Source organism: Mustela nivalis (genome assembly GCF_964662115.1).
Source record: "Mustela nivalis genome assembly, chromosome: 13".
Taxonomy (NCBI): Eukaryota; Metazoa; Chordata; class Mammalia; order Carnivora; family Mustelidae; genus Mustela; species Mustela nivalis.
The window spans coordinates 86,068,762-86,091,847 of record NC_139032.1 but is presented as its reverse complement, the minus strand read 5'-3'; the positions used below and the strand labels follow the sequence as shown (position 1 = coordinate 86,091,847).

At 56.9% G+C, this 23,086-nt stretch overlaps 3 protein-coding genes across 8 annotated transcripts in view; all 3 read left to right on the top strand.

The window, feature by feature from the left end:
• EEIG1 (estrogen-induced osteoclastogenesis regulator 1) overlaps window positions 1–4,860 on the top strand; it is a 34,126-nt gene extending 29,266 nt beyond the window's left edge. Inside the window, exons 9-11 of the mRNA XM_082695726.1 lie at window positions 421–542; window positions 648–717; window positions 2,095–4,860. Coding sequence (XP_082551852.1) covers window positions 421–542; window positions 648–717; window positions 2,095–2,140 — 238 coding nt within the window. The 3' untranslated portion in view covers window positions 2,141–4,860. The remainder of the gene's footprint in view (window positions 1–420; window positions 543–647; window positions 718–2,094) is intronic.
• A 2,076-nt stretch (window positions 4,861–6,936) lies between these two features.
• Window positions 6,937–9,774, top strand: DPM2 (dolichyl-phosphate mannosyltransferase subunit 2, regulatory). Its single transcript, XM_082695725.1, has 4 exons — window positions 6,937–7,037; window positions 7,335–7,424; window positions 8,235–8,337; window positions 9,111–9,774. Exons 1-4 carry the CDS (start codon window positions 7,035–7,037, stop codon window positions 9,167–9,169), a joined length of 255 nt encoding a protein of 84 aa, XP_082551851.1. The 5' UTR covers window positions 6,937–7,034; the 3' UTR covers window positions 9,170–9,774.
• Window positions 9,775–11,995: 2,221 nt separating this feature from the next.
• Window positions 11,996–21,165, top strand: PIP5KL1 (phosphatidylinositol-4-phosphate 5-kinase like 1). 6 transcript variants are annotated; one of them, XM_082695702.1, is made up of 11 exons: window positions 11,996–12,104; window positions 13,351–13,554; window positions 14,689–14,739; window positions 14,951–15,105; window positions 15,386–15,510; window positions 16,066–16,100; window positions 16,191–16,246; window positions 16,905–17,017; window positions 17,325–17,478; window positions 19,898–20,645; window positions 20,969–21,165. In XM_082695702.1, the coding sequence occupies exons 1-10, from the start codon at window positions 12,072–12,074 to the stop codon at window positions 20,163–20,165; spliced, it is 1,194 nt and encodes a 397-aa protein (XP_082551828.1). In that variant the 5' UTR covers window positions 11,996–12,071; the 3' UTR covers window positions 20,166–20,645; window positions 20,969–21,165. The 6 variants fall into 6 exon arrangements, with proteins under 6 accessions (XP_082551828.1, XP_082551829.1, XP_082551830.1 ...); XM_082695700.1 differs by lacking the exon at window positions 11,996–12,104 and adding an exon at window positions 12,452–12,552 and having other exon boundaries at window positions 14,951–15,102; XM_082695699.1 differs by lacking the exon at window positions 11,996–12,104 and adding an exon at window positions 12,454–12,552.
• Window positions 21,166–23,086: the final 1,921 nt, after the last annotated feature.

The window sequence follows — 23,086 nt, the reverse complement described above, 5'->3', positions numbered from 1 at the left end:
GGTGCTCCTGGAGAACAGGCCCCTCCTGGGCACCCCCGGAACCTCCGCTTCCTCCCTGTAGCACGGGGACAACAGGGTCCTGCCTCAGAGGGTCGGATGGCGATGATTCAGCCGATGGGTGGACGCGAAGGGCACAGCCTGGGCCTGACAGACACGCGCTGTCGGGGGAGGCTTCGTGACCTACGTCCCCCGTTTACCTGTGGCGCGGCCTCTCAGAGGCTCAGGTCAGCTAACCTGTCAGGGCCTCCACGTCCTCATCCACAAAACCTGGCCTCGGGTGAGGAGAGGGTTCCAAGAGCACGACAGGGAATAGGTTCTCACGTGCACGCAGAGCAGCCTGAGCTCTGTACGGGCTTACCATGGTCGCCCTCGTACCTGTCGCCAGCCGGACTGCTGTGACTCTACTCTGCCCCACCCCAGGAGGAAGAAGGACTCTGTGGAGAGCCACCCGACCTGGGTAGATGACACTCGGATTGACGCAGATGACATTGTGGAGAAGATCATGCAAAGCCAGGACTTCACGGACGGCAGCAACACCGAGGGTAAGCTGCCCACACAGGGAGGCCTGGGTGACGTTGCTGCCTGTTCCAGGGCCATCCCAGATGCCCCTGCCCCACTCAGCCTCTGTCTTCCCTGTGTCCCCACAGACAGCAATCTCCGGCTGTTTGTGAGCCGCGACGGCTCCACCACACTGAGCGGCATCCAGCTGGCCAACAGGTAGGGTGCGCCGTTTGGGCATGGGTCCCTAGGGTGGCCATGGGGCTCGGTGCTGAGAGCCCAGGCATGGTAGACGCTGACCTGGCTTTGAATAGCTGTTCCTTCCAACACAGCATCACCTGGGAGCACTCACTCTTCTCTGGACCTCAGTTTCCCTGCTTGTCAAATGTCACGGACCACACCGTCTCCTCTAGAAACCTGGGACAGCAGCCTGGGGTTGGTTCTCAGGGTTCCAAGGGTGGCTTGGAAAGGGCTTAGCACAGGGCCCGGTGCACCGCCTGGGCTTTATCTGTCTTTATTTGGGACCTGCTTTTCCCTTCCATCTGGATCTGGGAACTTTTAAACATGATGACGAGAACAACTCATTTAATTTACTGAATAAATATTTATTGAGCACCAGCCACACACCAAGCACTGAGCTAGGTGTGCTGGGGATACAGCAGTGAGCAGCCCAGATTCGTGCCTGCATGATATTTACATAAGCGGGTGTGGCGGCTGAAGCTGCTGCTTCCGCTAGAGTTTGTAGCGTGTCCACTGCCTCACTGAGTGAGTAGAGGAGCTGTGCCAAAGCCGTAACCCCCTGTTCCCCTGAAGCGGCCAGGAAAGTGCTCTTTAACATATAATGCTGGGAGCGTGGGGGGCTGGGGTGGTGGTGGTGTGGAGACTTGGCTGGGCAGGTCTGGGGCGCAGGGGCCCAACCTCCCCTCTGGTGCTGCTATGCTGACACCTGCTGGCCAAGGTTCAAAATTGCAGCCACCCTCTCCCTGTGACTTCCTGGGCTGTCCCCCGGGAGGTGGGCAAGAGGAAAACAGAGGACACCTCCTTGGAGCTTTACACACCCCTCCCTAGCTCCCTAAGACAGTGAGGAAACGGGTTCAGGGGATGGGAGAAACCGGTTTCATCAGGAGCAAGGTCTTAGCAGAGCTGCACACTGATCCCTGAATGTCCATGACCCTGTGGGTGGGTCTGGCTTCAGCAGAAAGAAGAGCTGCCAGCCTTCTGTCCTCTTGGTGAGCTTCATCATCCCTCTGCTGCCTCAGTTTCTTCATCTGTCAAACGGGGCAGGGTTCAGACTTTGCCTGCCAGGGTTACCATGAGAATGGGTGCGGCACCATCTCTGGTGCAGTGAGCAGACACTGGTGCTCAGGACGGGCTCAGGCACAGCTTGCATCAGCTCTGAGATCCCACAGGCTTTAGTACTTGGCATCTGTGTTGCCCTGGGCAAGTGACTCGACTTCTCTGAGCCTCAGTTTACCCCTCTGTGAAGCAGGGCCAGTTGGTTCACGGGGCCGAGTTGTGAAGTCGTTCCCAGGGCCTGTCCCAGAAGAACAACAGGGAGGACAAGCTGACCTGGTTTTCTCCTCCCCTCCCCCACAGGGTCTCCTCTGGAGTCTATGAGCCTGTTGTGATTGAAAGCCATTGAGGAGCGGGTGTCCACGCTGGAGAAGGGCCCTGCCTCTGCGGGCATTCAAGCCCGCATCATTCCACGAGGGACCTTCCCCTTCGGATCGTCATCCGCGCCGCATCTCATCTGTGCCTCCTCCATGCACTCCAGCCCCGCATCATTCCATTGTCCTCCCATCCATCCCGGGACCCTCCTGGCCTGCCAGGCCCCGGGCACCACTGTGAATATTCTCCTCTGAACCACTAGGGGGCAGGACGGTGCAGGTCCGTGAAGCAGGTGGACCAAAGATGGCCAGGCCTGCCCCTCTGGAGACCAGACTGGCCCCTCGTCGAGGACATGCAACAGCACCTACATGCAGGGATGCTTGTGACCGAGGGGCCTCTCGCCCTGTGTCCCTGCTTACTCCGGGAGCATTGGCTTAGCCATGCCCCAGCAGGGCCTTGCTCCACTGCCCCCTCGCCCTTGGGAGGGCCAGTCCATCCCCAGAATCCCGCCACCACGGCCCTCTGACTGCTTAGTGCTTCAGCTCTTCCTTCCCCGTGTCCCTGAGGACCCGCTGGCGGCCTTCTTTTGGGAACCAAGACCTCAGACCCGTCCACACTCCAGATTGAGACCCCCGCCCCCAAAGAATGTTGTCCTGCTGCCCTGGCAGCCTGCACTTTGCACATGCTTGCCTCCAGCACAGCCCCACCGGCCCTTGTCTGCCTTTCCCTTGAGCCCTTCATAAGGGTTTCTGGGCACTGCCTGCTGTGCGGTCAGCGCCTGCCTCTAGCAGCCCGGCTGGAACGTGGCACTGCCTCTCCCCTGGTTAGCTCCAGCCCAGGCTTGACACCCATGCTGAGCATTGATAGTGGCTCTTTTCTGCTTGGGGCTGGATCCTGAGCAGCTGGTTTCCTAGGAAGCCAGGGAAGGTGCCTCCCAAATCCTTGGAGGTCGGCAGTCGGGCTGGGCTGGGCTTGGCAAGCAAAGCCCCTTCTCTGTCCCTGCAGGGTCAGCTAGCCCAGGCTGGGGCTGATGCTGGAGAGGCAGGTGGGCTGGGACTGGACCAGCCTGGAGCTGGCTTCTGGGCCGGAAAAGCCTCAGCCCTCCTCTGGAAGCATCCCTCTCTCTGGGCTGGGGAGAGGCGGGGAGCAGTCTGGCCCTGCCCCCGCCCCTCGCTAAATTTCTGCCATGTCAGCCCCCCCGTCCCCCAGTCTTCCTTACTTGCTTGAAGGTGGGTTCTGACTGCCCACCAGTCCCTGGACAGACTTCCCTGCCACTCTGAAATTTCACTCACTCTGTGTGAACCCAGCGGGCTGGTGTTTACCTAGTCCTGTATCGGTTTTCTTTTTTTAAAGTTTGCCCTTCTTTTCCTTTTTTTTTTTTTTTAATTTTTAAATTTCACAGTTTGGTATTTTCTCCTCCCCCAGGTGAGGGAGGTGGTTCTGTTCCCTTCCATACCTACTGGCTGGGTCCCAGCAGGGCTGGGGACCTGGATGGGGGGCCAGAATCCTGGCTCTCTCCCTGGAAGGGGTGTGGGTGCCAGTGGGGTGTCCTCCCCAGGCTGGGAGGGCTCCTTGCCCTTGTGCTCCAGCTGCCAAGAGTTGGAGCTGCTGTCTTGGAACCTCCTGGCCTTGGGAGCAGAGCATTTCTAGGATTCTTTGTTGTTGTTTTTAATCCCCTAACTCTTAGAAAATGAATGTGCGGAGCTGCCTGCTGAGACAGGGCAGAGCATTTGCTGTGGCTGGAGAAGGCTCTGCTTAGCCCTGCAGGTCCCTTCCTGCCTGGCAGGCATCTGGCACTTTAAAAGGGAGCTGGCCTTGCTGTTTCCAGATGAAGTGACCCCCAGAAGATGGGAGAGCACTCCTCCGCTTCTGTGTCTGCGTGACTTCAGCCCAGTGGGGAAGAGCATTCAGGGTGTATTTAGGATCTGGCTCAAAGTTCTGGACTTCAGACATAAAGCAGTTAGCTCTGGTGCTGTTGGGGAGTCCCCCAAACCAGGAACCCCAGTCCCACCCAAGGCATGGTCTGGGCTTGACAGTTCACCCCAGAAGGACACAGAGCCTGCCACAGCTTCCCCTGCCAGGCCGTGGGCCAGGGTGACTGGACTGAGAATTTGACCACATCCAAATTAACACTAGCTGGAGCCAGAGGCCTGGAGCCCCAGCCTCATCCCCATGTGGGAGCCCTTTCTTTGACCTCTGGGTCCCTTCAAGCTCAGTGAATTCCCGCCAGGCCCACATAGCTCCTGGACTTAAAATTCTATATGTAGAGAAAGATAGACTATATTAGAGGTATTTTTGGAAAGGAATCAGTCTATGCAATGCCAGTTTGGAATCTTCTTGAAAGACAGTTTAACGTTTTTACTAGGAGATTTAAAGAAAATTAAAGTCTACAATATTTTTAGGTTACTTTTTTTCTGGTCCCCCCAAATGGACCACAGGGTGTGATCTGCCTGGATGGAGATCCGCCATGTTCTCCTCTCTATTGAGCTGGGGAATGGGGGGGTGGGGGGTGAGGTGGGGTCTTGGTTTTGGTTTTTTGGTATTTTTTGTTTTTGTTTTTGGTCTTAAAAAAAAAAAAATTCCCCTCCTTTCTAACAGAATGTTGCCGCCACCACTACCCCTTTTTCAGAGGGCTGTGTTTGTATCTCTGTCCCGGCTTCTGTTGTAGAAAATCACATTGTAAGGGGGAAATCAGCCTAGTGTCAATGTCTTGATTCGGGTGAAAAAATTAAATGTTGCAGTTTTTGTTTGTTACGGCGTGTTGGGTTTTGTTTGTCTTACCGCATGGTCAGCATCAGAAGAAAGCCGGATGCTTGGGTTGACATCCGGGAATGGGGAAGGATATAGGTGGCCAGGGTCCTCCGTGTCCTGGCTGCCATCACAATCATTACCACCTTTACTACTGCAGGTTCCCAGGGAGGAAACAGACCCAGAAGGGCAATTTCTTGCCACCCTTGCACCTACTTACGTAGCTGCTCTGGTCTCAGAGTGCAAGTTCTAAGCATGGAGTGCAAGTTCTAAGCAAGTTCTAAGCAAGTTCTAGCAGTCAGCCTGAAACGAGTAACTGTCTCAGCCTCAGTTTCCTCAGCTGTAAATGGGCCTGTGGTTGAAAGAAGAAAGTGGATGTACAGCCTGGCACAGGACGTGCTGAGTTTGTTCCCAACTTTCAAGTCCCAGGCCACTACTGTCCCCAGGTCTAAGCCTCTCCCTTCTGGCCCCCAACACTCTCAAGTTAGAGGGGAGCCAACAACTTTGCCAAGCTCAGAAAGGCAGAGTCAGCCTGGCCTTTAATTAGCTCAGAAGTGGCAGGAAGCCTCAGCGGCTGTGGACAGGCCAGAAGGGACCAGACCTCCAGGGCTCCTCCCTGCTGCAGCGTAGCATTGTCTGCACCCCTCCTCCGGGTGGACACCCACTTCTGGCCCCTTTAAACTCTGGAGGCTGAGTTTGAGTCTCTTCCTCTGTTCTGCACAGCACACCTGGGGAGGGGAAAGTTGGCTCCTGGCTGAGCCCAAAGTCTGTCGTGAGATGAGAGGGATGGCATTAAGCTGTAGGCCAAGAAGAATTGTTACTATCAGCTTTGAGGAGTGCAGTCCCCGTAGAGATGGGTTCAGGTGACTCAAAGAGACATGCTGCCAGCAGGAGCAAGCCATTCCTGGTTCTAACGCATCTCTGCAAGTGTGTCTGCCCCTCCTGCACTCCCCATGTGGGAACTAGGGATACCGCTGTGACCGCAGACCCTATACCCATGGAGCTCACAGGCCAGATCAACAAGGAAATGAGCTAAGATGATGACAAGCGTTATCACAGAGACATTCTGGGGGCTGTGGATGGAGGAGGGAACCTCTGCCCAGCTGTGAGAGGGCTTCCTTAGGATGTGTGGCATGCCAGTGAGACCTGATGGATGAAGAATAGCCAGCCCCGCAAGCTGTGGGAAGACTTCCAGACTGGGGAGGTGACCTGCATGGGGGGCCCTTCTGATGATCTGTCTGTGCTGCTCGCTGAGCTGCAGCGACACCCAGGGTTCAAAAGGCAGATGGTGGGGCGCCTGGGTGGCTCAGTGGGTTAAGCCGCTGCCTTCGGCTCAGGTCATGATCTCAGGGTCCTAGGATCGAGTCCCGCATCGGGCTCTCTGCTCAGCAGGGAGCCTGCTTCCCCCCCCCCCCCTCTGCCTGCCTCTCCGACTACTTGTGATTTCTCTCTGTCAAATAAATAAATAAAATCTTTAAAAAAAAAAAAAAAAAGGCAGATGGTGAAGGAAGGGGCTGGGGGTTAAACCCCTGACCTCATCCCTGCAGTGAAGAGAAGACACTGGAAGGGTTCCCTAGGAAGCCAGGTGATGGTGAGGGGCGCTCCCCTCACAGCCAATGGGAGTCTTCCAAACCTGAGGATCTGGGCCCGCGTCCCCATCCCCACCCCAGGTGGGGCAACAAACACTCTGCATCCCTATCGACAGACAAGTTGGGGCCTCGGTACTAGAAAGTATGGTCCGCGGGTTCCTATCTCAGCTTCACCACTGACTCGAGTTGTGATCTGCAAGTCTTCACCTCTCTCGGAGCCTCATTTTCCCCATCAGAAACCTGGGACCTCTAACCTCCCACGCCATCTGGCTCTGCCTCCTGGGATATTTGGAGATGGACTTTTGCTTCTGGGGCGAGTCCGGCAGGACTGACGCACAAATGCCAGACAATCTAGGTCCCCATTCGATTCCATTCCCTAGGGAGAGTCGGGGAACAGCGCGACCCAGGATACCCTTGGAAACTACATTTCCCGGCATGCGAAGCGGGAGGCGGCACCCGCCTGTTTAGGGCCACGTAATCCCGGCCCGCCTAAAGACTACGACTCCCGGCGTGCCCTGCGGCCCAGGGCCTGAAGGGCCCGGATCCAGATCTGGCTGTGGCTTGCGGCTCGGGAGTGGGAACGCGGTAGAGATGGTGAGCTCTGGGCCGAGTGCTTGGGGGAGGGACTAGAGGGGGGCAGTCTGGGAGGGGGTCTTCCCGGGAGTCCGGACTTAGGCACTGGGAGCCCGGATTGCTGTCTCGCGGGCGCACCGTAAGAATGAAAACGCCGTGGCCCGCACTCCCCGAGCCTAGGAAGTGATACCGGGTCCGGCCTGTCTCCATCTGTTGAGTGAATGGGAAGCTAAGAGCGGAATCAGGCTGCGACGCCACCCGCCAGTAGTGCACCCGAATGGGGAGATCCTTCGTCTGTTGAGCCCTCCTTTCCTCCAGGCCACGGGGACAGACCAGGTGGTGGGACTCGGCCTCGTCGTCGTTAGCCTGATCATCTTCACCTACTACACGGCCTGGGTGATTCTCTTGGTATGTGTGCTCCCCCCAGTCCCCCGTGTCTGACTTTCGACCCCAGCATCATTTAAGCAGCTACTAAGTACCAGACACTGTGTCAGGTGCTTTCCCCGCCCTCATCTCCCGATATCCCCAGAACAGCACTACGAGGACGATGGCAGAGGTGTCCCAGCTTATAGATGAGGAAGCTAAAGCTCAGGAAGAAGGGTGGGGCGGTACACCGTGAAGCACTGTTACTGATTCGCTTTTGCCTGTGCTTGGAGTTCTGGACCTTCTGGGTTATCTTGCTGGCCCCCCGGGCGTGATGAGTGCCCAGAGATCTTGTGAGGGCTTTTAGGATTTTTTTTCCTTGTGGGAATCTTTGTTGATGACTGCTTAAGAAGTGCAGTGTGTTTGGAGGGCAAAAACTTGCAGAACTTTGGAGGAAATGTTAGTAAAGAAGATCTTGGAGCCTACTTGAAGATTTCTCCTGCACCTTTGCCCCCGTAGGGTTGTGAGTGCCTTAGGGCAAGGCCCTCGTCTTCTGTTCATTGCCAGGTCCCCCACACCACCTTAGGGCAGTCACCAGCAAGTGTACAGTGAACAACTATTCAGTGAGTGAATGAAGGAAACCAACCACAACACCCCAGATACCATCATCTTAACCAACTGAGCCACCCAGGCACCCTAGATACCATCATCTTAAAGCAGGCGCTGTCCCAGTGCTTTGACTGGGTGGGGGGGGGGGGGCGTTTAGCACCTGAGATGGAGGAAGGGCCGTGTTTGGCCTTGAGGCGCTGGGCCAGGCACAGGGAACACTCACCAGAGCTCTGTCCTCCACACCAGCCATTCATCGATAGCCAGCATGTCATCCACAAGTACTTTCTGCCCCGAGCCTATGCTGTCACCATCCCCCTGGCCGTCGGCCTCTTGCTGCTCCTGTTTGTGGGTAAGTCATCTCTCCCTCCACCCCAGCAGGGTGTCTGGGAATCCCATCCCTGAACATGCTTCCACACCACAGCACTTGCAGTACACCTGCTTGAGGCCCCTGGCCCCCAGCTTACCCCCCAGGGTTTTCCTGTTCATCCTTCCAGGCTGCCAGTCAGTAGCCTTTCTGGTCTTCCCCACGCCTCAGGCTCATTAGTTTCAAATGGGATGGCCCTCATGGGGTGTCTCCCTTTTCCCCGCTCCCTCCACCACCACCATCATCACTGTCACCTTTCACCCCCTTGTCATCACTGGCTCGTGATTTCTGTCCTTCTCTCTCTCTCCCAGCATTTATGTGTGGGCTTCTGTGGGGCAGGGACTGGGTCTTTGTCATTGTTATTATGTTTTCAGCTCCTGGCCAGGCTGTGGCACTGAGTTGGTGCCCAAGAAAGTGGTTTGGATGAGTCACTTGGATGACCGCGGGGTGGGGTGGGTGGGAGATGTAGAGTAGGCAGGTGGGTGGGTGGACAGGTGGACAGGTAGATGGGTCATTGAGTGGGTCTTGTGCCCTGTAGAGTCTAAAACACTAAGTGTAGCCGTTTGCCTGTGTGGGCCCCCCTTGGTGTTCGTTGAATGCACGGGGGTGGGTGTGTGACTTGCTGACTGACCAGGGAGGTGATCGTGGCCTTGGAGGGTGGTTGGGCAGGTGCTTGGCTCCGTGGGCACCTGCCCCGTCTGGCCTCCCAGCAGCCCCAAGCCCGGATCTTACTTGGCCTCTCTGGTCTGTGTATTCAGGAATGTTCATCACCTATGTGATGCTGAAGAACCGGAAGGTGACCAAAAAGACTCAGTGAAGGCCCAGCGGGGCTGAGGCTGCCGGACCTTCTTGTGCCTCCCCTCCAGCGGTGGGAGTGCAGAGGACCCATCCAGGCACAGCAGCCCCCTCCAGCCTGGCCCCCTTGGGGTGGAGCTGTTCCGGACCTACCACACAGGCCTGCTCCTTCCCCGCCCAGCATTCCAGACGCCAGGAGGGAGGATTACCTGGAAGCCTCCCCTTACCCTTTCTGGCTCAGGGCCTGGAAGATGCTGGTCACCCCCACCCACCTCACCTTCACGCTCCCGGCCGCCGTCTCCCCTGGGTTCTACCCTCTTGTTAACGTTTCCCTCCTGTTACCTGCTGATGTCGGACTTGGTAGGTTCTCAGGTAGCACGTGACCTTTCCCCACAGGTCCTGCTCCTCCTCGGGGGTGGCTTTCCCAGGTCTGACATAGCCCCAGGCCCTGCAAGGACTTTTGGACCTAGAATGCATAAGGGGAGGACTGACAGGCTCTGGGGTTACCAGCAGCCCTCAGGGTCCATTAGGGTGGCCACAGTGGGCCCCCAGACCAACTGCCTAGCCCCCCCAGCCCTAGCGCCAGCCAGCTGGGGAGAGCTGAGCAATAAACGCTGGTGACGTGTTTGTCTCTGTGCCATCCCTGCCCGGGGAGCTGGGCTGCTCGGGGCCCAAGAGGGGCTGGTCTCAGGTCAGGAGACTCTGGTTCGCGCGGTGAGGGTGCCTCAGGTGCCTCCCAGATTGTTCCCGTGCTGGACCCAGGATAAAGTGGGAACTGAAACGGATGCGGCTCCAGCAGAGGCATGACAACATGCCACACACCACAACAGCCTCTACTGTGCCTGCCCTGCGCCAGCCCAGCTAGCATGCAGCATATTTTAGGGACCCTTGGGCCAGCCCCAGAAAGCCCAAGTCTGTTGTCTGTCTCTTGCACCCAGCAGCCCAACCTGGCGTGGCTCCGAGCATTGAGCTGGGGGAAGCAGAGCAGGGCTGGCTCTCTGCTCAGGCTGACTGTTCTGGGGTAGGCCCAGCCCTGTCTCCCCAGCAGTCCCGCCATGCCCCCTGCCCCATGCAGCCAGGTCTCTTGTCCACAGCACCCAGTTTAAGCCTCTGTCACGCCTTGCGTGATGTTCACTCTAGTTAGCAGAGACATCTCCCTCACACCTGCCGTGCCCTCACCTGTCCCATCCTCTTCCTGTCCTGCAGGCCAGGCTGAGCCGCCTGGGCTTTGGGTTCTGTCCTCTCCCCCTCCTATAGCAAGAGTGTCCTGTCTCTGATCGTCCCCCACTCTCACAGAGACAGCCTCTGCGTCTCACCAGCCCCCTCCTCGTGTTTCCTGAGCATGCCCCAGACCCCCACATAAAGGACCCTCCATCAACCCAGTAATTCCCTCTAGGTCTCTCCCCCTTGCCCCAAAATGGCCAAATTCCCAGAATATCCACACCCACTGCCCGCAGCTCCTTGCCATCGCTGTGTTCAGCCTCACTCCTGAGGGGCTGTGCCCACCCGGACCACCCATCCCCTTGGTGCACCTCAGATGCTCTCGGTGTCCGTGGGGTCTCATTCTCATATGGGGGGTGGGGCTCCTTGGAACTTGATCACAAGCCTTTTCTCCCCACACTTGTCCTTAACCAGGCTCGCCTCCTGAGCCCCAGCGTATTGCCCGTGCACCAGTTAACCGCCATCAGGTGTCATAATGGCACCTCAAGTTCCTCCTGTCATGATCTGAATCCTCAGACTCCCCCTCCCCAGCTTCCTCTCCTACTCCCTTCCATGACTGGCACCATCCTGTGGCCCTAATCCCAGCCAGAAGCCTGGCACACATCACTGACCTTGGCTTCCTCCCAGCCCCCACCCACGTGACCCCAGGACCTGTCAATTCTCCCCTTTTCTCCCCTCCTCCCACCAGTCACCTTCCTGACGCAAAGGCACCATCCTCTGCCCTAAGTCACTAAAAGATTCCTCGACCCCCCCCTCCTGCCCCTCCAATGTGACTATACATGACAACCATGACCTTTTAAGGACATCGGAGCATCTTTCTCATACACATGAGAATGTGTATGCTTGTTCACGTCTCACTCCAGTTCGACCTTTCATTTCCTGGGATTCTCTGGGGCCCTTTGCACACCCTACTCAAATGGGTTCTGCGTATATATACATACAAGACACCAGTTTGTGCCAGACACTGAGCCAAGAAAGGAGCCCAGCACAGTTCCTGCCCTCCTGGTGCTCCCTAGGATGGGGGAAAATTAATAAATAAATGAACAAGAGGATTTCTGACAGCGTTAAGTGTGATGAAGAAAAGAAAACAAGGTAATGTAATCAGGAGTGCAGGTACATTGGGATGTGTCGGTGACTCAGTTAAGCATCTGCCTTCTGCTCAGGTCATGATCCCAGGACCCTGGGATGGAGCCCTGAGCAAGCTCCCTGCTCAGCGGGAAGGCTGTTTCTCTCCCTCCACCACTACCCACCCCTCCATTTGTGTGCATGTGCAGGCTCTCTCTCTATGTCAAATAAAATCTTTAAATAAAAAAAAAGAACTAGGGGACACTGAGTCTGGCAAAGTGACAAGAAAGAATAGGTCAAAGGAGAGCCTAGGGGAAAGGCTTTCAAGCAATGGGAAGGGGGCCTGTAAAAGCCCCAGGTGTGAAAGAATTTTATGCCTAGGGCATCTCCTTGTGGCTGTCTGGTGGGGGTAGGCAGAGTGGTTTGAGATGGGCCTAGGGCCATAGTGAGTGGTATGGATTTTGTTCCAGGGCCTAGGGAAGCCACTGGAGGCTTTAAGCATGAGAGTGACATCATCTGATTTATGCTTTTAAAAGATCACGCTGGCAGCTGTGTTCCTCCCTCTCACTCACCGCTGAATCTCCGGGGCCTAGAGCTGCTCCTGCCCATAGTGAGTGATCAAAACAGGCCTTGAATGAATGCATGCCCCGGACTTCCTGTGTGACCTGGAGGTACTCACTTCTCTCTGGACCTTAGTTTCCTCACCCGAGGGACAGTCGGTGGGAATTTCACGCCAGAGTGGGTGGGCGGGACTTGGATTTAGGTTTCCCGCCTCCCCAGGCGGCCCCGAGACCCGAGCCCGCCCCGAGACCCGAGCCCTCCACTAGAGGAGACGGACTGCGGGGGGGTCATCCCTCTGGGGGACCCTAAGCGACGCGCGGCGGCCCCACCCCGGCCTGGACCGCGGTCTGAAGGATGCTGCAGCCCCGGGGGCGGGACCCGCAGGCGATGGCCGGCGCCTCCCGCGCGGATTGGGTGCAGCCGTGGCCGGCACCGCGCTATTGGTCGGTCCGGAAGCAGGGGCGGGGACTGGCTCCTGCAGCGCGGCGACCGGGACGCGGCCGGAGCCCGGGAAGCTGCTGCGGGGTGATGGCCGCACCGAGCCCGGGGCCCCACGAGGTAGGTGCGGACCCAAGAGAGGACAGAAAAGGGAAGGGTTGTGGGACAGGACCCAGGCCTCCGTTCCCCGTGCAGCGCGGACACACCCCCATCCAAGCCCTGGAGGGGTCCAGCACTGGGCGGGGACCAGGACACGCCCCACACGGGGCCGCAGGTATGGAGGGGGAAGTCTGGCGGGTGTCCCCAGAGAACTTCCTCGGTTTTCTCATCGCGGGGGAAAAAGCTCCTCCTTCCTAGGGCTGTTAGCTAGTCAAGCTCTCGGCCAGTGCTGGGCACATGGTGGGTGCTCACTACTAATGGGTCAGCGGCTGTGAGCTCAGCTTCGAGCTAACCCTCCGCTCAGCCAGGAGGAACTCCGCATAGATGAGTGAAACCGAGTCCCTGGCGTCACAGCTCCTACTATCAAGGGTTCCTGTGCCTGGAGCAAATATCAAACTGCCACCACGAAGGAGTTACTAGAGTTGTCATTTTACAGATGAGAAAAGGAGATGCAGAAAGGTTAGGTGACTTACCTAAGATCATACAGCTGGTGAGAGACAGGTTTGGCTGCGGAAAGCATTCTCTACCTACTGATAATAATTATCTCCTGGGTGCTGATTGCACACCAGGCACTGCGTGGCCCATCACAACACTCAGTGAGGTGGGGTAGCAGCGTTATCCCTGTTTGACAACAGAGGAAACTGAAGCAGAGAGCGATAATAGGAGGGCTCACAGGTACTGCGGGTGGGACTCAAACCTGGGTCTTTCCCCTCTGGGATGCTTCCATGTGCTCATTTCTCCTTGTGCCTCTGCCACCAGGTCCTGGCCCCCTCCCCAGAGGCTGGATGCAGAGCAGCCACCTCGACGTCTGGCCGCCGTGGCCTCCTCTGGCGCCTCCGAGACAAGCAGGCTCGCCGAGGCCTGTTTGAGATTGGCCCGGGGCACGAGCTGCACCAGCTGACGTGCATGATGCAAGCAGGGCTGTGGGCTGCCACCCAGGTCTCCATGGACCACCCGCCCACCGTGAGTGGCCCATCGGTGTCCCTTGCCTCCCTGGTACTGAGGGCAAGACCACTTGGGGGCCAGGTCCTGCCCATAATGCAGGGTCGGGGATCAGAGAGGGCTATACGAGGAGGAAATCAGGGGCTAAGTTCAGGGGGAGAGGGACATGCTGGGGTGGGGGCTGAGACCAGAGAGCCGCAAAGTGCAGTCTGTACTAGGGATGTAAGGAACCCCTTCACCCAGGTGGTTGTTGTGTGACTCTAGATGGTCCTCTGCTTCTTTGGGCCTCAGTGCCCCCATCTGTATAATGGGTGTGGGGTGGATATTGTACTCCATGGTCTCTGATGCCCTCCTGGCTTTGCTAGGGTGCACGGCTGAGAAAGGACCCCACCCCCATCCCGCCAGCCTGGCCCATCCTCCCGGAGCTCAGGGCTGGGGCCAGGCTGGCTCAGCAGAAAGGGTCACCCGACTGCAGTCTCAGCAGCTGGACAGGCCAGGGCGAGCATGTATGTTTTTGTGTGTGTGCACACATGTGCACAGTGTACAGCATGACCGCATCCCACAGGTCAAGTCCTGGCACAGGGAACTAGAGGTCCAAGAAGAGTGTAGGAGCCTGGGTGGGGGGAGGAAGGGGGACAGTCTTCTAAATTTCGTCACCTGCCTAACAATCTTCCATGGCTCCCCAGTACTCAGCACGGCCTCAGGATCCTGCTGGCTCGAGTCCAAGAGCCAACTGTCCAGCTGCATTCACACGCCCTCCCTCCCTTAATTATTTCAACCACTTGAGCTCTCCTGCCCTTCTGGTGACCACCAATGCTGTTCCCCCTGCTGTGAACATCATGCTCTTCCTCTCCACCCCCTTTCAGATTTCAGCTTAGAGGTCACCTCCCCTGGGAAGCCTTCTCTGATCCTGCCCTTCTCACACTGAATCAGGCAGGTCCCTTGGCTTTAAGGCCATCCCCTTTCACTGGGATGGCTTTACTTGGCCAACAGGTACTTCTCGGTGAATGGACAAAGCTCTGAGTTCTGGTCTCTGTTTGCTGGAGCAATCACATTGAGGGAAGGGGGTGAGGCCAGGGGCAGGACTCTTGGAGATCCTGGAGCTGGCAGTGTGGGGCTAAGACTTGACCTGAGCCCCTCCACCCCTCCCTGTAGGGACCGCCTACTGAGGAGGATTTCTCTGAGGTCCTGACCCAGGTCCACGAGGTAGGAAGCCCAAGACTGCTGCATGGGGTGGGGTGTGTCCTGGTCTTCCTTCTCTGTTGTCCTCAGTTTCCCCATCCGTGTAATGGGTGGGCTGGCTTGCCTCAGGTCTTTGCAGAAAGAGTGTGGTTACCCTGATCCTCCCACGCCAGGGCCTACAGCACACACCTGGGCCCCTGTGGACACTGCTGGGGCTGCTCTTCCTCTCCTACAGGGCTTTGAGCTGGGCACCCTGGCTGGCCCCGCCTTCGCCTGGCTGCGCCACTCCCTAGGCCTGGCCGAGGAGGACTATCAGGCAGCCCTAGGCCCCGGCGGCCCCTACCTGCAGTTCCTCAGCACCTCCAAGAGCAAGGCCAGCTTCTTCCTGTCGTGAGCTGGCAGCAGGGGTGGGGAAGGGGTGGGAGTGGTGTCCCTGGGTGGAGGGAACGGGAATGGGTGGAAAGGAAATGGAATGGCCAGGTCAGGGACGGTCAGGGCCAGCTAGAGGTCAGGTGGAGGAGAGTGAGGGCGGGGGGTGACCGGGGCGAGGTGAGGGCCGGCGGGAAGGCCTCAAGCCCAGACAAGGGGAGACAGATCCGCACTCCGGCAGAGGGCCCAACGGGGCCGCTCCAGCCCTGCCTGACCAGTGACCTCTTTCTCCGCCCCACAGCCACGACCAGCGCTTCTTCCTGAAGACCCAGCGGCGTCGGGAGGTGCGGGCGCTGCTCGCCCACCTGCCCCGCTACGTGCAGCATCTGCAGAGGCACCCACACTCGCTCCTTGCCCGGTTGCTGGGTACGACTGGCCGGGGACCAGGGACTGCGGGACGGAGGAAGGGGGGCGGTGGGGAGCGCAGAAGACCGAGAGCGAGCTGGGGAGGGGGCCAAGGAGTGGGGCGGCTCCCAGGATGGGGGGCGTTGGGGACCTGAGCCGGAGCCTGGGCGGGCGGGTCCGGCGGCTGGTCGCGTGGGTCGGGCTGCGAGCAGAGTTCCATGGGGGGCGTGTCCTAGACGTGGGGGGAGAGGAAAGGCGGGCTCGGTGGGCGCGCGCCGAGCCCTGGGGCGGGGCCTCCCGAAGGGGGCGGGGTCGGATCGCCCAGTCCCGCGGCGGGAGGGCATATGGGTGGGGTCGCGCCTGAGGACCGCGCCTCTCTGGGGCTGCCTAGAGCCCGGGGCCAGTCGGGGCATCCACCCTAGCTAGGGCAGAGGTCCGGGGGCGCGGCCTGGAGGGGAGGGCTCGGGAGAAGCGGGACCTCGAGGAGGAGGCGTGGCCCGGAGTTGGGCCTAGGGCGGGATGGACCAGGGGTTGTCGAGTTGGGGGCCCCTGACCTGGCGCCCTCTCCCCTTCCAGGAGTGCACAGTCTGCGGGTGGCACGGGGAAAGAAGGTGGGTGAGGCCGAGGCGAGGGGGCCGGGCTAGAGGGGGCGGCTAGAGGGTGAGATCCTGTCGTCCCTCACTCCCTACCCCCATCCCCAGGAATTCTTCATCATCATGCTGAGCGTCTTCTACCCCGCCGGTCGCATCTCCGAGAGGCGAGTGTGCCACCTGAAGCACCCATTCTCACTAGCCGATGCGAAGCTGGGGCCCAGGGAGAAGATGGGAGGCACATCCCCGAGATCTCCCAGGGGATCGGAGACAGAGATAGGCACCACCAGCGTCCCTTGAGCACTTGGGGAGTCTTCATTTATTGCCTACTTTATTCCCAGAACAACTCTGAGGGGCAGGGGTGGTTATCATCCCTGTTTTGTAGATGAGAAGCTGAGGAGGGGGAGGCCCACACCACTACTATGTGAGGAGCAAAGATTCAAACCCTCTGCCTCCGCGGAGGACTTCCCACAAGCCCTTCTTGGGGCTGCAGTCTAGGCTTGGACCTCCTGTGGGGGACACTTCCAGGGATGACAAGGTGCAGAGAGACAGGTGCAGGCAGGGATAAAGCCTGGACTGGGCTTCCAAAAGCCTGAGTTCAAATCCCAGCTCTGCCCTATATTTACTGTGTGGTCTTGGGCAAGTCAAAGAAGCTCTCTGAGCCTTTTTCTTCATCTCTGACGTGGGGACAATAATGGAATGGCTTGTGATGATGGTTCAAACATCCGCCCAGCAGAAGCTCTTGTTTCTTGGTTCCCCCTCTGTGTCAGTCTGTCTAATGCTGAATTGTTGCCCCCTTTCTGTCACCCCACCCCCCACTCACAGGTATGACATAAAGGGCTGTGAGGTGAGCCGATGGGTGGAGCCAGCCCCCGAAGGTAGCCCCCTTGTCCTGGTGCTGAAGGACCTCAACTTTCAAGGCAAGACCATCGACCTGGGTGAGCCATGGAGACAGTCTGTGCCTTCTTTTCCTCCATTCAGGGTCAAGTGAGAAGGGTGTCCCCGGCCCTGCCCTCTGCCTGAACCGTTTAGAGCTGGGATTCTAGAGTCAGACAGAGCAGCGTTCAAATCCTGCCTCCACGCTGTATGAGCTAGACAACCAGGGCAAATCGTGGAGGGGTTTCCTCATCTGTGAAATGGGACCGTTAATGACACCTGCCCTCTTGGGTCAGAGATGTGTGGAGCCCTCAGCACCTTGCCTGACACATGAGGAGCACTCAGGTGGGGGCACTGATGCTCCCGCAGGGCCCCAGCGGAGCTGGCTCCTCCACCAGATGGAACTGGACACCGCCTTCCTCCGGGAGCTCAACGTGCTCGATTACAGCCTCCTGATGGCCTTCCAGCATCTCCACGAGGATGAGAGGGGCCCGGGCAGCAGCCTCCTCTTCCGCACGGTCAGGTGGGGCCCCCCTACAGGGGCGAGGGCAAGAATGAGGTGATGAGAGCAGGAGAGAGATGGGTGATGGGGGGAGGGGAGACCGCACAAAGGCTTAGAGACTGGAAAGTGCGTGCGTGCGTGTGTGTGGAGAAGGAAGAGTAGAGGGCTGGCGAAGCCTGGTTGGCAAGGTTGGTGGGCATGTGCGGACTGCACAGGACTGAGCCAGGGAGATCCAGCTGGACAAGGGCTTCAGTGCTGGTGTAAAGAATCTGCCCAAGAAAAGAATTCTTTTCTTGGTGTAAAGAATTCTCCCCATCCTGAAGGGGATGTGGAGCCACTGAAGGTTTCACAGCAGTTTTCAGACCTATTTAATTCCTACTTTAGAAAGAGCCCTTCCCCTTTATTAATAAAATGAGAGGTTTTATTTATTTATTTGAGAGAGAAAGAGCATAAGCAGGGGGAGGGGCTGTGGGAGGGGAAGAAACAGACCCCCTGCTGAGCGTGGGGCTCTGTCTCAGGACCCTGAGATCATGACCTGCACTGCAGTCAGATGCTTAACCAGCTGAGTCACCCAGGCACCCAACAAAGCCCTTGACCTTTAAACCAGTCTTTCCACTTCTAGGACCCTAAGGGCATCACCATTAGCTCCACCATCATGTTGTCCCCTGCTTTATAGTAGTATCTGTTGCTCTTTGCATGCTGACCACGAACCTCATTAAGGTGGGCTCATTCCCATTTTAGAGATGTGAAAACTGAGGCTCAGAGAGGGTAAGTGAGGAGGCAGAATGGCTCCTGAGGATTCATGTTAGTATTTGGTTAGTTACTTGGATTTCTGTCCTCCAAGGCTGAACAGAATAAGGTAGGGGTTAAGGAAGGCACATTAAGGAAAGAAGTCCAATCATCTGGTGGGTAGAAAAGTCAAAAGTGACATTCTCTCACCCAGCCCCCCAACCCACCCTTTGGAGATGGGTGAGGTGTGGGCTGAATCCAGGTTATGGGCTCCCCACATATTGGCTGGACACATCCTGACCAGAGGGTGGAATCCTGCCTTGGGTCTCAGACACGCTCCCCTCCCCGCTGCCCCCCAAGGTCTGACTATCCAAGCTAGGTTAGCTTCTCCTTTGCCCCCTCTATCCCCAGCTGATGCTTAGATTTCGGTCATCTTTCAGCCAGTAAACCCCAGTTCGCTTATAATGGCTGTTGTCATATTGAAATATGCTGGCTGGTAAGTGCCCACTGCCCCAGGCCCACGCCTACCAGTTCCCAGCCCCTCTTTCAGGATAAACTTTCGCCTCCCACCCCCCATCCCCAAGGCGCACGGCAAAGAGCATCCGTGTTTTGCCCAGGCACCCAGACCACTGGGTTCTGATTGGTCGATGTCTGGGCAGGGCTTGTCTCTCATTGGCTTATTTGTCTCAGCGACACTTCCCCAACTCCCCTCCACCTCCCAGAGGACAGAATTAGGGAATTGAACCTGCTTCTGGCTGGGACTGGGGCCCAGCCAAAAGCGGCTTCCAATTTGGGATACATTTAGAAGGCAAACCGCCCCCTCACACCATCTATAAACTGGGGCTGAACCTTGTTCACACAGTTTCAGCTCTGCCTCCCTGAAACCTCCAGGATTGGACGACCCCAAACAGAAGTTTAGGAAACACCCCAATACCAGACTTAGCCAAAGTCATATGGTAGGTAAATGAGGAGCCAGTGTCTGTGTGACCCAAAAGTCCTAGAGCGCCACCACCCAACAGAAATGCAATGCGAGGGGCGGGGTGGGGGGCTTAGCCGGTTAGATGGCTGCCTTTCGCTGCGATCTTGATCTTGGCATCCCGAGATGGAGCCCTGCGGGGGAGGCGGGGGCCAGGGGCGGGCTCCCTGCTCTGTGGGGAGTCTGCTTCTCCTTCCCCTCTGTGCGTGCTCTCTCTCTCAAATAAATAAATTTTGAAAAGAAAGAAATGTAATGTGAGTCACACATGTGGTTTTAAATTTTCTTTAAAAATTTAGCCTCTTTAGAAAAGTAAACAGAAACAGGTAAAGATAATTAAAAAATATATATATATTTGTTATTCAACACACCCCCAATTTTTATCATTTCGTCGTCAAATCAATATAAACCATTATGAGGTGTTTTACACTCTTTTTCTCATCCTGTCTTGGGAATTCAGCATGTATTTAACACTTAACAGCGCACCTCAGTTGGGACTAGCCACATTTAAAGGCTTCGTGGCCGCATGTGGCTAGTGGCTACAGAATGAACAGCTCTAGTCCGTCGTCTACACCTTACTCAGCCTCCCAGTTTATCTGACGTCACAGGCCTGGCACCCAGGAGTTGTGGGAATGAACAGAGGAAGAGCAGGGTCAGCGCAGAATGCTGCCTGGGCGCCCCGTGGCTGCTGGGGCCCCCTGGAGGAGGCAGTAGCCTCACTCTCCTGTCGGCCGCCAGGTCTGTGCGAGGGGTACAAAGCCCGGAGGAGCCGGGATCCCAGAACCGCCGGCTGCTGCCTGACTCCCCCAACGCCTTACACATCCTGGACGGGCCGGAGCAACGCTATTTCCTGGGCCTCGTGGATCTGGCCACGGTCTATGGGCTCCGCAAGAGGCTGGAGCACCTATGGAAGACGCTGCGCTACCCGGGCCGGACCTTCTCTACCGTCAGCCCCGCTCGCTACGCCCGTCGCCTCTGCCAGTGGGTGGAGGCACATACCGAGTGACCCGCGCTCGCGGCTCTCCGCATCTGGACAATGGGCGCATGCCAGGAACCAGCGTTGGGCTCCCCTCGCCTGCCGTTCCGCCTTTGGCCTCCAGAGGGCAGTATCCCCCTAACTAATACCATGACAACACAGCCTCACTTGGTGGCGATGCCGTGTTGGTCTTGTGCCAGGGACTCTCCTACGTTAGCTCATTTAACCCTCAAAAAAAAAAAAAAAAAAAAGCTATTATTCTCTTTTTACAGACCATGAAATGGAGGCTCAGGGGGTGAAGGGACTGAGCAAGATCATTCAGCAATAAATGCTGGAACCAGGACTCGACTCTGCCTTTTGGACTCAGGAGCCTGTATTCTTACCCGCCAGCTCCCTCAGCCCTGGCCTCCTGCTTTGGGGAAGGGGGCAAGGCTGAAGGCTCCAGCCAAGCGCCTTTGTCGTCCAGATGGGGAAATTGAGGCCCAGAGACTTTAAGGGGCTTGCTATTGGGTAAGTGGAAAGACCTGCCCAAGCACTCAGCCCTCCTCCTTACCTACTGATCACTGGTTTCCCTTTGGGGTGTTCCCCCTCGGTCCTGCACAAGGGATGCAGGTGGGAGAAGGGGGAGGATTGAGGGGCCGGCATCTCTAGAAGACACTGTGTTGAGGCTGACCATTGAACTTGAGTAAGCTCTTCCCTATACCGGGAGTCATTTTTCTCATCTGTGAAGTGGGAGTAGGGGTCAGACCAAGGGTATGGCAGCATGGAAATTAGCAGGAGCAAAGAAACTCAGTATGTGCATGGCCTCTGATCATTCCTTCTCCTTCCTCCAGGAAACTCCAGTCTGGCCTCTGACCCTGGTCCAATCCCACCATACCCAAGTAGGCCTTTCCTCTAGAGCTGCTCTGGGGCCTGAGTGTTTGTGACCAGGGCAAGGTGCTAAACCTCTCTGTGCCTCAGTGGTCTAATCTGTACAATAGGAAGGATGAAAATGACTTCATTAACTCATTAAATATTTATTGAGCTCCTATCATGTGACAGGCCCTCTCCTGGGTGATGGGAACCAGGGGTGGGGCAAGATTCACAGATTCCACCTTCACAGAGCCTGGGGAGAGAGAGCGACAGAAGCAGCCTGATGTGACCCAGCCTCATGAAGGAGCCTGGGGGCACTATGCTGAGGGAAGGGGCCTCCCCCTAATAACTGGATGAAGGTGGGGCTCTATCTTCTTGACTGAGACCAGAAGAGTCAGATGCAGCCCTGGGAGGGTCTGCCATGGCAGACCACGGCAAAGGTCTGGGGTGACAGAGAGCCTGATACTTGAGAGAAAGAAACATTTCACTGTGGCCGGAGTTCGGAGTAGGAGGGACAATGTGTTGGGTAGGGGGGATGTTGTGCGTCAAGAGCTGACCCCCAGGACAGGAACCGGATCTTGGGAGAGCCATTCAGCTAATACCAAACATTGCCGGTCCATTAGCCTTCAGAGAAAATGAGGCAAAATGGAGGGCGGGGAGGGAGCGGGCAGGGAAAGTTAATGCTGCACTGGCATGGGGGCTCCTGGAATATGTATACAATTGACCTCACCCCGAGTGGTCTGGGTGACCTTGGATGATTATTCAAGCTCTCCGAACTGGCCCAAGTCACAGAGAATTTCTTGTTTTGGCTCAGCAGGAAGTTGACACATTAGAGGCCATCAGTCAGGAGGTGGGTGCGTTGAGGAAGCACAGTAGCGGTAGGGCTGCACAGCAGGAAACGGGGGGTTTGGCCATACATGGGCCCAGGCTCTGGACCCGGCAGGACTGAGTCAGAGCCTTTAAGCCCTGCACTCACAGATAAGGATGGTTCAGCCCCTCACCTACCTGGGGTCTCTGGCAAGGGCCTGAGCCAGAGCTTGAGGCTGGAGGGGAATGTGAGTTATCCAAGGTCTCATGGGGACCCAGGATTCCTGGTTCTCCTCACTTGGTCATTCAAAAGACATTATCAAGCCTCTAGTGTGTGCTGGGTGTTGTGCAGCTGCTAGAAATGCCGAGACCATGACTGGCCAGACTCTGCTCCATTTAGCTGAGAGTCTAGTGGGTGTGTGGACCAGTTAGTACACAGGATGATTTCAGACTGTGACCGGTACTATGAAAAAGACCAATAAGGGGACTTAGAGGGATGGGCATGTAGTGTTACATAGAGTGCTTAGCATGGGCCTTTCTGAAGAGGTAACATTTGAGCTGACCTAACAAGGAGCTGGCTATGTGAGTAGAGCAAACAGCAAGTGCAAAGGTCCTGAGGTAGGGATGAGCTCAATGTGATTGGGGATCAGAAGCATGCCCAGGGTAGGTAGAAGGTGGTTAAGAAGATGGAAGTTCCCACCGTACAGGGCCTTGTATGTCATGGTAAAGAGAGTGGTCTTTTGCCAAACCAAACTGAAGACCTTTATCTGAGCCTGCGGAACTTCCCACTGACAGTTCTACTGTGGATGTGTGATCCTCATCTGCTCTGCAAGTCCAGGACATTTGGGCATGTCCTTGTCTCCATGTGATCCTAACAAGGAGAGAGTTGCCTGTTTGGGGAAAGAATGGTCACTTCACCAGCCATTGTGGGTGATGAATGAATCCTTAGGGAATTTCTCACCTTTGTCCCCTTAGGGTTGGGGCTACAAAGAGAGACCCTTGAGGGATGATGACTTGGGGGGGGGGGATGCAGGAGAACTCTGGCTTTGGGGACCCACTGTGCGCCTGGCCTTGAGTGAATAGGAGAGTACAAAGAGAGAGATTGAACTTGGACCACTACCTTCTAGCTGTTCCCAGGCTGCGGGGGAGGGACAAGGTGGGCCTGTACTCAAAGGAAGCTCAAGGGCAGGGCTGCCATAGAGTGTCACCTGACCCCCATAGGACAGGGAGAGGCATGGCCGACTTGGCTTTGCACTGGAGCAGAACAGGTAGCCTTGGGAAGTTGCTCATCT